Source organism: Corylus avellana, chromosome 1, assembly GCF_965113065.1.
Source record: "Corylus avellana chromosome 1, dhCorAvel1.hap1.2, whole genome shotgun sequence".
In the NCBI taxonomy this organism is placed as follows: domain Eukaryota; kingdom Viridiplantae; phylum Streptophyta; class Magnoliopsida; order Fagales; family Betulaceae; genus Corylus; species Corylus avellana.
Genome location: NC_142490.1, coordinates 46,995,206 through 47,011,692, shown reverse-complemented (window position 1 = coordinate 47,011,692; position 16,487 = coordinate 46,995,206). Strand labels below are relative to the sequence as shown.

The 16,487-nt window shown below is 33.5% G+C and overlaps 2 protein-coding genes across 2 annotated transcripts; both read right to left on the bottom strand.

Moving 5' to 3' along the window:
* Positions 1-435: 435 nt before the first annotated feature.
* On the bottom strand, positions 436-6,841 carry LOC132170652 (EH domain-containing protein 1). The gene is made up of 16 exons (XM_059581709.2): positions 6,653-6,841; positions 6,481-6,560; positions 5,443-5,511; positions 5,310-5,367; positions 4,463-4,518; positions 4,327-4,369; positions 4,182-4,240; positions 3,025-3,138; positions 2,736-2,838; positions 2,582-2,631; positions 1,909-2,037; positions 1,532-1,783; positions 1,345-1,424; positions 1,133-1,259; positions 902-1,045; positions 436-816 (listed from the first exon to the last, which is right to left on the bottom strand). Exons 1-16 carry the CDS (start codon positions 6,735-6,737, stop codon positions 631-633), a joined length of 1,635 nt encoding a protein of 544 aa, XP_059437692.2. The 5' UTR covers positions 6,738-6,841; the 3' UTR covers positions 436-630.
* A 2,574-nt stretch (positions 6,842-9,415) lies between these two features.
* On the bottom strand, positions 9,416-11,079 carry LOC132173093 (RPM1-interacting protein 4-like). The gene is made up of 4 exons (XM_059584669.2): positions 10,894-11,079; positions 10,184-10,696; positions 9,847-10,044; positions 9,416-9,568 (listed from the first exon to the last, which is right to left on the bottom strand). The coding sequence occupies exons 1-4, from the start codon at positions 10,897-10,899 to the stop codon at positions 9,530-9,532; spliced, it is 756 nt and encodes a 251-aa protein (XP_059440652.2). The 5' UTR covers positions 10,900-11,079; the 3' UTR covers positions 9,416-9,529.
* Between the last annotated feature and the right edge of the window lie 5,408 nt (positions 11,080-16,487).

The window sequence follows — 16,487 nt, the reverse complement described above, 5'->3', positions numbered from 1 at the left end:
TTGGTTTGCTTTTGCGTTGTTGTTGCTGCTAAAGTGTTCACATTTCAGTTAAAAAAATGCCACGAATATCAAATTTTTATTAAAAAACAATACTAAAATAACGGAAAGCTTATTTATCAATACACATAATAACTTTTATATTAATTATTTTCATTATCTCTTATCTATATATATATATATATATATATATATATATATATATTTTTGACATGTCAACATAAGAAAAAAATAAAAATTTAAATTAATGACCTCGACTTCATAAGACATATAGTCCATCACCTATCAATAAGCTTCCATCTTCATAATATTTTTCTTGATAAAAAATTTAATACCCCTAACTTTTCTCTTTCCATTAACATTTTTATTTTCAATCCAATACTAAGGAAATGAATACAGGAGATATAAGGAAAAAGATAAATAAAAAAAAAAATCAAGGTACAAAGATCCCAACAATCCTCAATTCCCCTTAAAGATGCATTTCAACATGCAACTCTCAAAAATACTAGACAAAAACAATACACATCAGAACTCTAAACATAGAACAATTGATCTGCACAAGTTTGCTACATAATAATAATAATAAACTATTTCAACTCTTTTCCTTATAGTACCACACAAGTAAGAACATTTTTAGTCATAAGGGTTTCTGAAATTCTTCAATAGTTCTGGGATTTCATATCCAAGCATATCATCTACCGCTTGAATCATTTTAGGCTTCAATTTCTCAAATTTGTCGATGCTATAACCATTCAAGACCTCCCTGAAGTGCTCGACATTTGGAAAGTCACCCGCGGGAAGATGGAACTCCCTCTGGACCTATTTTGCACAACCAATAATCATATCTTTGCACGCACAAGAGAGACATAACAAGAGAGAAATTAAGAGAGAGAAAGAGAGAGACCTTTCCAAATTCATTTTCCAGATTATCAGTAAGTCGTTGTTGGGTCTTAGCTTTGCCCATCATGGCAGGCATCTCCTTCTTGAGATGACTGATTATATAGGCATGAATCTTAGCAGCTCTAGCACGTTTTACAAATTCATTGATCTACAATATGGGCAATCAGACTAAGTTAATTAGCATGTAAATCTAACAAATGGGATTAAAGAAAAAAAAGGATTAGTGATAGCATACTCGACGGTCACAAGCCTTCTTTGGAATATCAATCAAATCTGCAAGGAGATCATCTTGTTCTTTCTCAAAAAGATCCCGCCCTATTGGGCCCACAGCTGCCTCATCAACTGGCTTGTCATTGAATGAGCTGCAAAGCAAGAAAGAAAGACTTCAACTCCAGAATATTGAAGTGAAGGTTCTAGAAACATACATACAAAAAAGAAATAACCTACCCAATATAAACACGCACAACCTCTGGAGTATTTAAAACTTTTCCAAGTGACCACATCAATGCCCCATAAACTCTCATCAGCTTAAATCATATGACATCAACATACAAGCAAGTCAGATTGAACTTATCAATGATGCCAACAAAAAGACCAGACAGCAAATGACAAAATGAAAGAGCACATATCTTACTTGTTGGGTATCAACTTGGTCAGCTTTATTTAGAACAACACGGATCTTGTCATCGTTACCGCGTAGAGATGAAATGACACGTTTGAACTCATCACTGATATCAAGTTTATGGGGATCAAATAAAAGAAGAATAAGATCACATTTTGCTGCAAACCATGATATAACACCAGTGAAATCATAACTCCTTTGTGTTCGTTGCTTTTCTCCAGATAGAACTCCAGGAGTGTCTACAAGTGTAATTTGATCTAACAACTATAAGCACAAGGGGAAAAGATTAGCTTCTTTAAGTGATGAGGATAATATTTATAATAAATATATTTGGATAAATGTTAATTAAATAACAATCATCGAGAAATACTTGTCAATTTATTACTCACAGGATGAGGCATTTGAGAACACTCAAATTTTGATAAGAATGCTCCTCCAAAAGTTGTCAACCCACCAAATGGCATCTCTGCATTAACAGCTATAGTGTTCCCAGGAATACTCCTCTCATCAGGTCCGGACTAGATTCAAGAAGATAATATGGTATTCAGTATTTGCAGAAAAAAAAATAAAAAAATAAAAAAGAAGAAAATTTTTTGACCCGAAAAATCTACACATAAGGCTACACTTATTTGTTTAGACACAATCTCTTGTGACAGTATGGGCGGGGAAAAAAAACACAATTCTAAGGTATGCAAAAAAAGAAAGCAAAAAAGAAAAAAGATAATTTGGAAAAATGAACATGTAATGTATTTAGATCTGCATTCAATGTCTCATCCAGGAAACAAAAAAGAGGAAAGGAGACAATCTTTGTCCGTGTTCACTTAGAAGTGATAAATCTAAAACAGTGAAATATTGGTGTAGCAGTGATTGAATTTACATCCAAAATAAGTCTACAAAATATACATGTAGATAACAACTATAGAAGCATAAATAACACACATATTACAGAAAACAGCAATGGTAGTTCCCATCATGAAAAAGAAAAAAAAAACATTTGTACAGTTCATATAACCTTAATTAGCCTCGATAATAACATGGGGAGATGAGGATGACTTATTATACCATAACAACAACAAATCTGTCAGTGGTAGGCTCTGGTCCAATGTGAGCTCCTGTTCAAAGAGAAGATTATAGTGAATCCGAGGCATTTATCATTATGATGAAGTCATATTAACAAACTAAAAGTGACAAACAGCAACAAATGAACTTAACTAACCTGGGTAGTTGCATCTTAGCAAATGTTTTATAAATGTTGTCTTTCCTGTTGAATATTGACCCAAAAGCATGACCATGGGCTTAGCATCAAAATCACTGTGAGTCTGAAAAAGAACAAATAAAAAATCAATCCTCAACGTTACAAAAGCTTTCAAACCTAGAGTCGAAAACAAGCTAGAAAGAGAAGTATACCTCCATTTGCCAAACCACAATCTCTAGTTTAAATAACAATAAACCAAACAATGATATCTAGTGTTGTATAAATTGAAGAATATGTCAAGTCTACTCACCATCAAGGGAGAAACAAAATCATTAAAACGATATGTGACTTCCAATGGCTTTAGCTTTTCAATGTACAATCTGTTCAACCCATCAATGATTGATGTAACTGCATTGGGAGGAAGCTGAGCAAGAGAGAATGAGGGATGCAACACATCAGGCAACAAACCCAAAAAAGATATACTCGTAAAAACAAGTCTACCTTGTATGCTACAAGAATATAATGGCAAAAAAATTTAAATATAAAAAAATCTTAATCTTCTGAAAAAAAAAAAAATGAAAAAAAAAAGAAGAAGATAAAATAATGAATAAAAAAAATCAACCATCAGAAGTATGGATCATTAACTTCCTACGAATTATTTGGCTTATAAATAATAACAAACGAGGTTGCCATTAAGTGGTAAACTCATCAATACTAAAGGGTAAATATATTTCATACTAAGCTCATGTTTGCATTAGAAAAGAATCATCCTCGCTAATACTAAAAAGTAAAGCAACAAAATGCTCTAGAATTTGTTTGATCGCTTCCTGTTCAGATTTTGTCTACGCACTACAAGCAAATTGCCAAATAGCCTTGCAAATCTCTTAATTAGTTCATACTTTGATTGATAAGAAGTCAAAAGAAAAAGAAGACCATTCAGCCATATGGAACAGACGGAAAGTAAACGCATCTGGTTAATCAATTCATAATAAATTACTAATAACGAAAGAAAAACACTAACAAATGTAAAAGGGAGCTTGTCAATTCTCAAGCAATTGTTATTAATTTGAGTTGGTAAAACAACAATATTGTATGCATCATTTAAGTAGAAATCTCAAACTCTTCACCAGAAAAAATCTTTCAGTTGCTCATGGGACCAATAGGTATATATATATATATATAGAGAGAGAGAGAGAGAGAGAGAGAGAGAGAGATAATAAAGAAAGAAAAAAAATCTTCACAGACCTTTCGAACACATACATAGGCATAAGGAAAACTCATAAAAGATAATACAAAGGTCATTGAATAAGAAATTAAGCTCAATTTCTATAAAGAATATACCAAATTTTGACAAATACAGATTTAAAAAAGCATGAAAGATAACACAAAAAAAAAATAAAAATGAAACATTTCAATTAAGATACCAAAAAAGTCTCTCAATGACAAATGGAAAAATGCAGATCCTACCTTCTTTGCTGATTTTGAACCAAACCATTGAGTTGATGGTGGTTGGGGCTGAACGTTTCCTATAACACATCAGTAAAACTAACATAGTGAAAGACTGGTTAAACTATGTCACTCATAACAATGACAAATTAGAAAATTCACGAACCATTTACTTCAAGGTGGCCATTTATCGTCAAAGCCTTAGTTTTCTGAAAAAAAGAAGAAAGAAACAAGAAAAGGAATCAATGGATTAATGATTTCAACCATAAAAGTACACCAAGGAGGACAAGGAAGACTCTTACAGCTATTAAATTATCCAAACCTTCCATCAATGGAGGTTTGATATTCTCGATGTCAGCTGTAATAAAAGAAAGGCAATGCATCAACTTAACTTGAACAAATAAAATACAAGAAAAGCAATGTTTTTATAAAATATGGAGCATAATATTTAAACTAGTCTAGAGGAACGGCTCATAAGGAACAATCCAAAGATCAAGCTTGGCGTCTCAATTCCTTGATGCTAATTCAGCAATACTGAATGGACTATGACATGCATATTCTTAAAGCTACATTTAAATGATACAAGAGAGGGATGTTTTCTAAACTCCTTACAATATTTGTTACTAAATGTTTTGCCTACATAGGGTTGTGATGCACAAGAAGGATGCCCATTAATTGACAGAGATGGGCTTAATCTATTCTTGAAGTTTTATCTCCCATTTCATGTTAAAAAGAAGGTTCAATGTGCATTGTTAGCTTGAAATCTAATGTATAATCCCAAAACTAAACTTTACCTCATCTTTTAATATCTAAATTAACTTTAATCATTTACAAGGACAGTGATGCCTACAAATTACAATCATGCTTAGAAGTACCATTAAAGGTCCTGTACCTTGGCACCTTCCATATATAATTTTACTAAAATATATGATAATGTGAGGTTTATGACGCCAGGAGTAACCCATCAGGTCCATGAGCATGAATTCTTCATTTACTAAAGTTAATGCAAGGAGTAGCCAATCTTAAAAATTGATAATGAATTTGTTAAGGTCATGAGTAAAAACTCCAGTGCATATGCGCTCAAGCATGTTGCTCTATACTACACGTATGAGAAAGAGCAAAGCTAGTGAAACATATTCTTCTACTTGCCTGCAGTTTTAATGATATCTGGGGTTAATTCGTGTCCTGCTTGTGCCAGGGATGCCAGCTGTACATTAAAACAATTAGTCAAAAGTAAAAGGTTTTATTATAAAATCCCCGAAACAATAGTTCAATGTACAACCTGCATTGCAGTGATGAACTCTGTAAAGCCCAGAAACCCTTGTCGCTTTGAATCTGCAATTGCCCACACCTTTGGAGACAAATAAGAAATAAATATGTGAGTTTCGAACAATCATATCACTAATAGTTGTTAAAGTCGAGTAAAAAGGATATGGTTAGTCAGAATACTTGAAAATTATAGAAATTTTGCATAAATTGATCATGATAGGAGTATGATTAATATCCTTGGTAGAGTTCTCCAAAATTTTTGACTAAATAATTTAAATTTTTTCAACTCGGATCCTCTAGAGTGGTAAATTCGAAGGTAGCAAAATCTAAAGTAGTTAAATAAAAATAATGATTCAAATTTTAAAAACTCCACCATAAATTTAGCGGAAAAAATCTAGGGGATCTTCATCCATAGAAGTAGCATAACAAATCAAAAAATGGAAGGCCAAATACAAACAGAATCGGTTTCTAATAATATATCTAATTGGACCAAATCAAGGAAAAAATCATCTTTTATTCTTTATCCTTCTTCAATTCAAAACTCAATAGGTGCAACCAACGGCAAGCTAAAGCACGTAGTAGTAGTATCGATCTATGCAAACCCCATTCTTCATACTAAGAAGCCTGATTACTTACAATAAATTCACTAAAACGCTTGGCGAAACACAATCTACTTGAAAAAATCACATAAAAACATCAACAAGGAAATTTCTGATAATACAACACACAATCAGCGCTCAACTGAATCACACCACACAGAATCTAACTAGACTCCACAGGTAATGGTAAATCTTATCCGACTTTCTATGTGTCAGTAAAAATACTAAAATACGAATCAAATCAAATCAAATCTACAAACCTAGATATAGATAAATTACTTGAAAAAAAATATCGACAAGCATAATCTACTTGAAAAAATCAACAAGCAACCATCGCTCAACTGAATCACACCACACAGAATCTAAACTCCGCAGGTAACCGGTAAATGTTATGAGACTTTCTATATGTCAGTAAAAACACTAAAATACGAATCGAATCAAATCAAATCTACCTGCTTGAGTTCTGATCGGGATAGCTTCGACATGGCAAAAAACTTCGTGGCGTCATTTCCAGTAATACGGCCATCTCCATCTAAAGGAATGAATATTAGCATATGATTTTTGAGATTTGATTCAACGAAATGAGTTTGATAATGATTAAGGCAGAGTGAAAGGAAAAGGAACCTGAATCGGCCAAGTTGAACCATTCCTGGTAGATCTTCTGGTCGTCTTTGGAGCACGAAGCAATCGGACCCGATCCTATCTCCATTTGCGAGAACCAAGAGAAGCGAAAAACCACTCGCTTGGAAGATTTGAAATTTTGAAAAGAGAGAACCTGGTTTTTATCAGTTTTTATGACAGTTTTGGCGCTTGGGGGATTTCATTTTGAGGTGTCGTTGTTAGGTTGTGGTGGAGGGACGTCGTCGTTTTATGAGCCGATTGCGATTGAGCTCGGCTCCTGTGCGGGGTCAAATCAGATTGCTTTGTATGAACTTTTGACGCCAGATAATCATGGCCGTAGAGACTGGCACTTGGGGTGGACCCCTTGGCAGTGGGGTATTTTTCTGTCGGTTTATTTTCGAAATTTTAAATTTAAGCGCCATTAGCAGGGTCCTTAACCAACAATAATAAATAAATGGGTAAAGTTCACTTAACTCTTTCAAACTACTACTCCAATGACAATTTATCCTCAAACTATCAATTGCGACAATTTACTCCCCAAACTACCAAAACAATGACAATGTACCTCCAATTTTAAAAAATGATGAAATTACTCTTACTAAAATAAAAACAAAAATACTAAAAATTAATTTTTTTTCAAAATTTTAAGGGCATTTTTGTCTTATTGAAAATTTTATAGGGGCAATTTTGTTATTTTGCTAGCATTGGGGGTACATTGTCATTGTTTTGATAGTTTGAGAGGTAAATTATTATAATTGATAGTTTGGGGGGTAGATTGTCATTGGGTTGTAGTTTGAAGGGGTTAAAGTAAATTTTACCCTAAATAAATAAACTGATTGGACAAATTATGTATGCTTTTGATAATATGTGAATTATGTGTTTTTTAATAGTATTGAAAGAGTTTGAAAAAATCATATTAAAAAATATGTGTTTCTCATGTATTATTAAAAATTGGATAGAGTTTTTCTCTAAAACTTTAAACTAAGTTCGAAAAACTTTCTCAAATTTAGTCTATGAAATTACTACGGGTCTCTAAACATGTATTTTTTACGAACTTTTCTTTTCTTTCAACACATTAAAAGAAGAACAAAATGTGCTTTTTATTTTTAAACGCTAATAGAAGAAGCCACAATTAACTTCAAAATTGTCCATCTAAAAAATCTTCTTCTCCAAAAACATGTGTGCAGTGGCGGAGCCAGCCACTTGAGGCTTTGGGGGTGCCATGAGCTTTTAAATTTTCCTAAGTTCCACACAGCACCCCCAAAAAAAGCAAAAGCAAAGCAAAAAAAAAAAAAAATAAATAATTATCTCCTACTTATGCAAGTTACCACTCAGCACCCTCAAAAAAATTTTAGCGGCACTCCTAATATCAATTGTCTGGCTCCGCCAGTGCATGTGTGAAGCACTTGTCTAAGATATATGGCAATTTTAAAGCAATCGAAAATTTTGTTTCTCACACGTTAACGTACACAATTTGAATGAAAACTATGTAAAAAAAAAAAATGACAGATTGTTGCATTTTATCGTCTATACTGGTCAAACTTGGCTGTGAGTTATTTGGTTCAAAAACTTGAAGAACAAATATGAAGAGGAGGAAGCTAGCTGTTGATCATGCCATCTTACATACTGAAAAACGTTTATGGATTGAATGATGAAAGGAAAACGATATTTCCAAATTAAATATCCTGTAGTTTCTTTCACAAAGCACATTGAAAGTCTCTCTTTCTCTCCCACTCACACAGCAGGGGTGTGATAGATTTGGCGAGAAAGAAATCAAAATTTGCATGGAGAAATAATAAAATAATTGATTGATTTAATTAAGTGATATAAAGTATAAAGTAGTTTTAAATTTTTTGCAAGAAAAAATGATAAAAATTGTTTGTTAATGTGAACAATGAAGTTGACTTTTTTTTTTTTTTGTTTGAGAGAAATGAGAAAAATGGTTTACACTTTTGAGGAAATAAACAAAAGATGATAATATCTTTTTTTAAGCATTTTAATGATTCCTTGATTCTCTTCTCCCGGCCCATATTTTTTAATTTAATGAATCACCTATGGAGCGGATTTAAAGCATGTTTGAGATTGCGTTTGAGGGGTTTAAAAGTGCTTTTAAAGCTCAAAAAGTTCATTTGAAGAAAAAAAATATTTGTTTTGTAAAAAAATTAAAAGCGCTTTTAAGGGTCTAAAAAGCATAAAAGTGGCCAACAAACACTTTTGGCAAAAACTTAAAAATGAAGTTTTTACTCAAAAACTCTTTTTAACTTAAAATGTCTATTTCTCAAACGCAATCCAAAACACTTATTAGTGAAATACCTACCTAAATGGATGAAAACAACAAATGAAATATATAAATGGCGATGATTTATTTATTTATTTTTAAATTAACCTTTAGAGTAGCCAAGAGTTATTATTCCGTAACTCTTTTGACAATGATTTATATTTGTCCTTTGCAAGATCATTGTTTTAATCAAATATTAAGCTAGGCCTAGGCCCTTAATATTTTGGTCGTGACATTGTTATATATAGTCAACCATGCAAGACAAATACCAATTTGGCAAACAGCCTAAGGTTCTTTAATTAATACTCAAGAAAACAATTACATATGAACTTTTTAATACAAGATAGATTAATACTTTGAGAAAACTAACGATCGAGGCGTACAAACACTCGCTGTTCACCCTTTTTTTTTTAAGGAAAATAAAACAAAACACGAGAAATGGACAACATTATAGAAATATGTCTGCTTAAATTAACAGAATTTGCCCCTATAACAAAATTGTACGCAGACTGCAATGGGCTCGGCTCATGCCAGGAAGCTTAATTTGCATTTGCTTTCACTTGCTCGTCTACCAAGTGAAAGCAAAGGCAGAGCCATGTAAATCACTGATCACTTTCACTTGAAAACAGACAGCAACATATCTGCATAATATCATATATAATTAGGTTATAATCAATATATAGTGATGAAATGTAAAAACGAGACTCAAAGAAAGAAAGCATATATATACAAAAGATAAATGCAGTATATATACGACATTTTTATCTCATAACACATTAGCAATATTATAAGATAATTATATGATAAAAATGTAATTTATACAAGATCATGGATTAAGGACGGTGTAAACTAAATTCTAGCTATGATTGGTGAAATTTGTAAAAGCGATAAAAGTAATTAATTACTTGCATTTATATACCTTTGATCTAGAGGAAGATCGTCCACGGCCATGGTCATTCGAATAATAGCTTGATTGTGTTGGCTCAGATGCGAACTGGGTAGCCGCAATCTGTTTTTCCTCTTTCACTTTGTTGAATATGACAGTAAATCCTTCTCCTGATTTAGGGTCCGATTCATCCCAAGCCCCAAATTTGGGTACGGATGCTACTTTATGATGCTGTTGATCACACACACACACATATATATATATAGGGTTAATCACAAATCAGTTTCATTTAGCAAATATATATATATATATATTGAGGTCTCTACTTCTGTTAAACAATTTATGTAGGGTTTTGAAACAGAAGACTTACAGCTGTGATGTGATCATTAGAGGAATAGCTTCCAGCTGTTCTCTCTCTACTAGTACTATGTCGGGTCCCTGACGTGGAGAAGCTATTACTTCCATGATCAGACGAAGTGTTCTTCTTCTTCTTCATGTCAGACCTCACACGTCGATGACCAGGCTGCATGAGTGAATAATCAGAGCCGCTTCTTTCGCTGCCAGATTCTGATGTGATTCTCCTGTGGCTCCCACTTTTTTGTTGATTCGAACTAGTAATAATATTGTTCCTGGGATGAGCAGGAGGCCTTGAATGCCCCCCCTTATTCTGCTGTTTTTCTGAAGAAGAAATTGAGTTGTTGGAGTTGACATTAACTGCCAACCCTTCTCTCATGCACATGAAGGCCTCTGGATTCTCCTCTGGATCGTTTGGGTTCATCATCTTCACCCCTCCCTTATCTTTCCGTGCATTTTCAAAGCAGATTGTGTAAGGTATGTTATCATTGTCGTCCCAGTTGCCAAATTTTGGGACATGTGAGTTTTGCTGCAGCCATATATATAGTCATTTCATTAACAAGATCAGCTGTGCATATATATAACATGTGAAGGAAAATAGAAAACTAGATAGATCAAGCTATTAACATAAAGAAAACTAGCTAGCTACCAATCTAATCCAAATACTCCAAAAATCAATGGCCAATGATAAAGAACATTCATGAGACCAGAAGTGATCATACTCACCGCCATTAATCAGGTTAATATTCTTGCACTAGTTTTGATTTTTGGAACAATGATCCTTGAAGAACACGTACGATCGATCGAGGAGCAAGGATTGTTGTTCTGTTGGGAATCCCAAGCAAATCACAAGAAAGCCGGGCTTCTTGACTCAATAAGTCGATGGCCACATTGTTTCCAACGCCAGTAAAAACCGTCTCAAAACCCAGCAGTATAGCGTTTGTCTTTTAGTTTAAAATTTTATACCAAATTCTACGGTGAATGGCATTTTGTCATCTTGTCTAAATCATTCTCTTTCTTGTCAGTATCCCCCACTAGAAAATTTTCTTCCAAACGCGTAATTGACAGCATTACATGAACTGTATATGTTTAAGCGCGTCTTATTCATTGGAATCCCAAATATTCCATATTTAATTGAGTATGTACTCAGATTTCTCATAAAACACGAAAGTCAAAATGGTTATTCCAATTCTATTAGCAAGGGAAACCATTCCTTGTCTAGGGGCGAAGGAATAAGATCCAGTGCAATATCAAGACAGTTTAGGGTGTAGGTATAGTAGAGTCCATCGATCTATCTAGACCGGTGGCTGGGGTTCACATTTTATTTTTCTTTATTATTATTTTTTTTAGATTATCTAAATTTTAGTGAAATTCAAATAACCTAATGGTAGTGAACTTCATTTTCAGCACATAAAAAGAGAGAAGAAATGAGTAACTTGCACCGCGTTGCAAGCCATATGAGTGGCTGGAGTGATTCAACTTTCAACCACCCATAATCTAACTAATGAAAGTGGTCAAGTCACCTCTAACCATGTCATTAAAGGTGACTAAACCACTCATTGTGAACAAAGGGAGAGATGGTTCGGCCACCTCGCCAACCCTGTGGCTTGGACGAGGTGCAAATCGTCTCTTCATTCTCTTTTTTGTATCATCACAATTTATTTAAATGAATGGGTAAGATTATGATAATTGCACGAGTGCGATACACTAGCTATTGCATGTGATCCCAATATGAGAATTCCTATTATATTGCAAAAATTTACAACCTAGACCATTAGAAAATAAAAAGACCCAATTCGTCCCCATTTGACTTTGAAAGTCCTCGTCCTAGCATGTAAGATGGGCCCATCTTCTTCTGGTCCTAGTCTTAGGTGCTAATGTGGAAAATGTAGTTGGATGAAGGGTCGGCAAAATGGGTTGGCAGGTTGGGTTTGGGTCGATATGCAAACTCTATAAGGGTAAATTCGAACACGACCCGTTTAACTAAATGGGTCAGAACCCTTAAACTCGAAAATGACCCACGAGTGACAGTACACACGCCCGATTGACCCGTTAAAAAAGTCTCATAAGTAGGTCACCCCGTTTTTAGACCCATGCGATATATTTAACCTGTTTGACCTAACCCAACATGACCCATTTCGACCCAAATATGACCCATTTGACATGTTTGGTCAGTTTCAACATATATTTATTATATAAAAAATATATGTAATTTTATAAACATGTCAAGCAGATCAACCCATGGGCCAAGCAGGTAAACCCGTTTATGATATAAACCGGTTTATATCAAATTTTGACCTTATAATAATTTTGTACCGGGTTCATATTGAGTTTGTGAATTGTGTCAAAAATTGCTGGCCCTAATTGAATGTAATGAATCTTACTAATTCTTTTCAATTCCTATGTAAAAGCATGCATTTGGGTTTGTTATTATTATTATTTTTAATTTCTAAAAGCCTTAAGGATCGCAACAAAAGTCATTCTCCGTTCAAAAAATTACAAAAAAAAAAAAGAAAGTAGTCATTTATATAAGGAGTTAAACTTTGGTCAGGAGGCTCTTTAAAACCCCTGTTTTACAGCATCCAATCCCTAACTGAGTCACTGCACATAAGCAAAAACTCAAAAAATGCACAAAAATAAAATGTACCACACCACATTAGATTTGAGCTCATTTTGAGCTCAAAAGAGAGAGAGGTTTAGAGAACCTCGTGGCTAGGTGGCCAGACCCAGCCACCCAGCCACTGCTGGGTCACGAATGGCTAAAGTGAAAGGTTAACTCTTTAGGAATTTTATCACCCTAAGGGCCAGAACCGGTGGCTCACAGCACCGGAGAAGATGACTCACGGCACCGGTGAAAGGTTAATTTTTTTTAAAAAAAATTAATTAGGTGCCACGTCATCACTGATGACGTAACCACTTATGCCAAATGTCAGCTTCTAATTGGTCCACGTGGAGTTTCGTTAGGTCAATTAACGGTCAATAGACGAAAAGATCAATTTTGTCTTTTACCAAAACTACAAAGACTTCCTGTGATACAAAATAAACCCTAGGGAAGGAAAAAATAAAAAAAGTAAAACCCTAGGGAGATTTTAGGTAACCTTGGCTTTAATTAACTAATATGTTTTCAATGGTTGCACGTGCAGAATCCAATGATGCTCTCATGCATGGGATCAGATATATTAATTATATACGACATCAGTGAAATAAACTTGGGAAAGAAGGAGCAATTTAATTTTCGAAATGTATCGTATTGAAAAAACATATGGAGCTGGAGTACTAGTACTGTTTTGGCTGTCTTAGCTTACATATTTATGAAAAATAGTAATCTAAATTAATTAATAAAATAATTCCTAGTTTCTTTGCAATGATTTCGACATATTTGGCGGCCTGATCGATATTGTTCTTTCTACTCCATCTTTTGGATGCATGCACCTCCATATATTAAAGTAAGAATGCAGGAGACGCAGTAGAAATCATGCATGTGCTAGATGATCCCACCATTACGTTAATTACTACAACCAAGCAAATTAAGCCAGGCAGTTTAAACCAGTGAATCACGGGAATTAACCACCTAATTAATTAATTACTTACCATTTACAAATATAAAAGTCATATTACTCCACCAATCATTCCATTCACGTGGATCATACGGTTGTTTATGAACGCGACTTTAAGGAAAACAAAAGACGACACAAAAGTTCACTTTAACACTTAATTATATATCGACGCATCTTTCTTTAATTTTTTAGTGCTTGTAAAACTCCGGTAAATTAAATCATTTGTAGGCGTTTAATTTTTTGGTGCATGTTTGTTAAAGACATTTTTTGGATTAAATCATCAATTAACATGCAATCATATAATATAAATTATATATTGATTTCGATCAAACATTGTCTTGGTAATTTACCTTATATTTCAAGTGTTGGTACTTGGTATATAGTGTCATTCCAAAGGCACGGGTGATACCTAACTACTAATATTAGAAAGCTATACTTGAGTTAGGGCGCGCAAGCCGTTTAAATTAAAGTCTCTCATGCGTGGATCAATCACAAGGGTGAGTTCTATGACTTAGATGCACCATTACACTAGCTCCATTAAAATATACATATACAAATACAGCACGTTTACTACCATGCAATACGGAGTTGTGCCTAAGAAATTAATCAAAATCAAGATATTTGCTTTTAGTAGCAAATATAAGGTGACTCATACAGTATAACAGATTACGATCGAATAATTTGTTTGTAAATCATCTCCCATTTTAATTAAGTATTTAATGTGTTGATAAATTGTCATTTCAAGGCTGATGATAATATTTGACTATTAGAAAGCTATATATATTTTAGCTATGTGTAGCTGTTTAAATCAACGTCTCTCATGCGTGGTCACACCCATGTGGATCAATCACAAGGGTGAGTTCCATGATCACCAGTGGCAGAGCTAGGATTTCAATTTAGAAGGGGCAAGATTAAGAGTTCGTATGGATTTGTGGTTTCAAAAATTGCCATTAAAAACAGTTTTAATACATGTTATTTGAAAACACAATTTTTAAAAACACAGATATGCATTTAATAAAATAATTGTTTGGCCCTTGAAATTGTAATTTACCTTTTAAAATTGTGCGTTTTTAAAAACACTACCCCTATATGTGATTTAAAAACTCAATTTTTTCTACCTTTTTTAAATCACAATTTTTTTTTTTTTTTTTACGGCATTCCTAATCAATATACTTCCTATAATTTGATTTAAAATCACACATTTAACATGTGAAATCGCATGCTGAAACACACTCTAAAAGATATATTGAATTTGAAGCTAGGATGCCGGTAAGGGCCCGTTTGGGAGTGCGATTTCAATAAGTGCGATTTTAAAAATTGCGTTTTTAAAAATTACGTTTTTAAAATCGCTACTTTTTAAAATCGCATAGGCGTTTGGTAAAACATACTAAAAAGTACTTTTTTTTATCAATTGAGTGTTTGGATAACATTAACATATAATTGCGGTTTCATGACCAAATTACCAATAAGGCTGAACAAGACAGAGAGGATGAAGAAAAAACAAAAAGAGAAAAGAAGGGTTTTAATATATTTTAGGTGGGTATTCTTGGTATTTTTTTCATTCTCGTTCTAAAAAAGGTAACTATTGCGTCAAATATCTTTTTAATAGAAATCGTGGTTTTGTTTTAAATTCGCACTTTTTCAAATAAGCACCCTCTAATCAGCTTATGGAAATCGCAGATTTTTTTGCGATTTTAAAATTTGCGTTTTTAAAATCGCAATCCCAAACATCCTAAAGTTGCAATTTGGTTTAAAATCGCAGATTATTTTTTTAAAAACGCACTCCCAAACGCACCCTTAATATATTGAATTAGAAGAGTTTGCATAAAAAATTCATCTCATAAAAGTTTAATAGATTAAGTTTATTAAAATGATTATTATGCTCATAAAAAAACTTAAATGGGAGAATACAATTAAGCTGTTAATGGAGAAAAAAGTATGGAATAAAATTAACAGTACTAGAGTGTGATGGCTTAAATTTATCTCTTAAATGAAAAAAGAAAATTAAAACAAATAAGTTGTCAGCTATCCAAAATCCTACGATGGCCATTTGTCTATGTGAAAAGTGTTATTTGCTTGTTGAAACACATGTGGACTTAGATGTAAAATAATTAAGTTACCTACAAAGCCTCCAGCACCACTAAGCTAATTACTATTTACTAAGATGTCTCTCTCTGGAGATAACCTGCACATTCACTTGAAGGGAAAATGAGGAAAAGCATGGATGAGCTAGCAAGATGTTGTTTTGCAGCTCTCTCAATTGTACATGCCAGGGAGAGAGATTATAAAGGAAAAAGAGAGAAACAGAGGAAGATTAGAAGAGAGAAAAAGGATACGAGCTTTGTGGGTTTTTTTTTTTTCCTTTCTTTTTGTCTTACTGAGCGTCGACAGCCAAACATAAGGGTGAGGCACTTCTTTCTCTGGGTAAGCAAGGTCTAAATGTATCCTTGGTTAAGGGTTTTTAAGGTAGGTGAGAGGAGGCATATGCCCCCTCTCAACCTCCCTTGGCTCCGCCGTTGTCCATGACTTAATTACATGCGTGCAACATAACCCTATATATAGCTAGCTCCATTGAAATGTACTTATAAAACACAATTACTAGTTAATCAAAATCAAGATATTTGCTTTCACTGGCAGAGCTAGAATTTGAATTTTCAATGGATAAACTCGAAAAAGAAAAAAAATATTAATTAAAAATATTAAAAACACAAGGGCTTGTTCAACTTCATATATTTTTTTTTTGAGAGATCTTCAACTTCATAT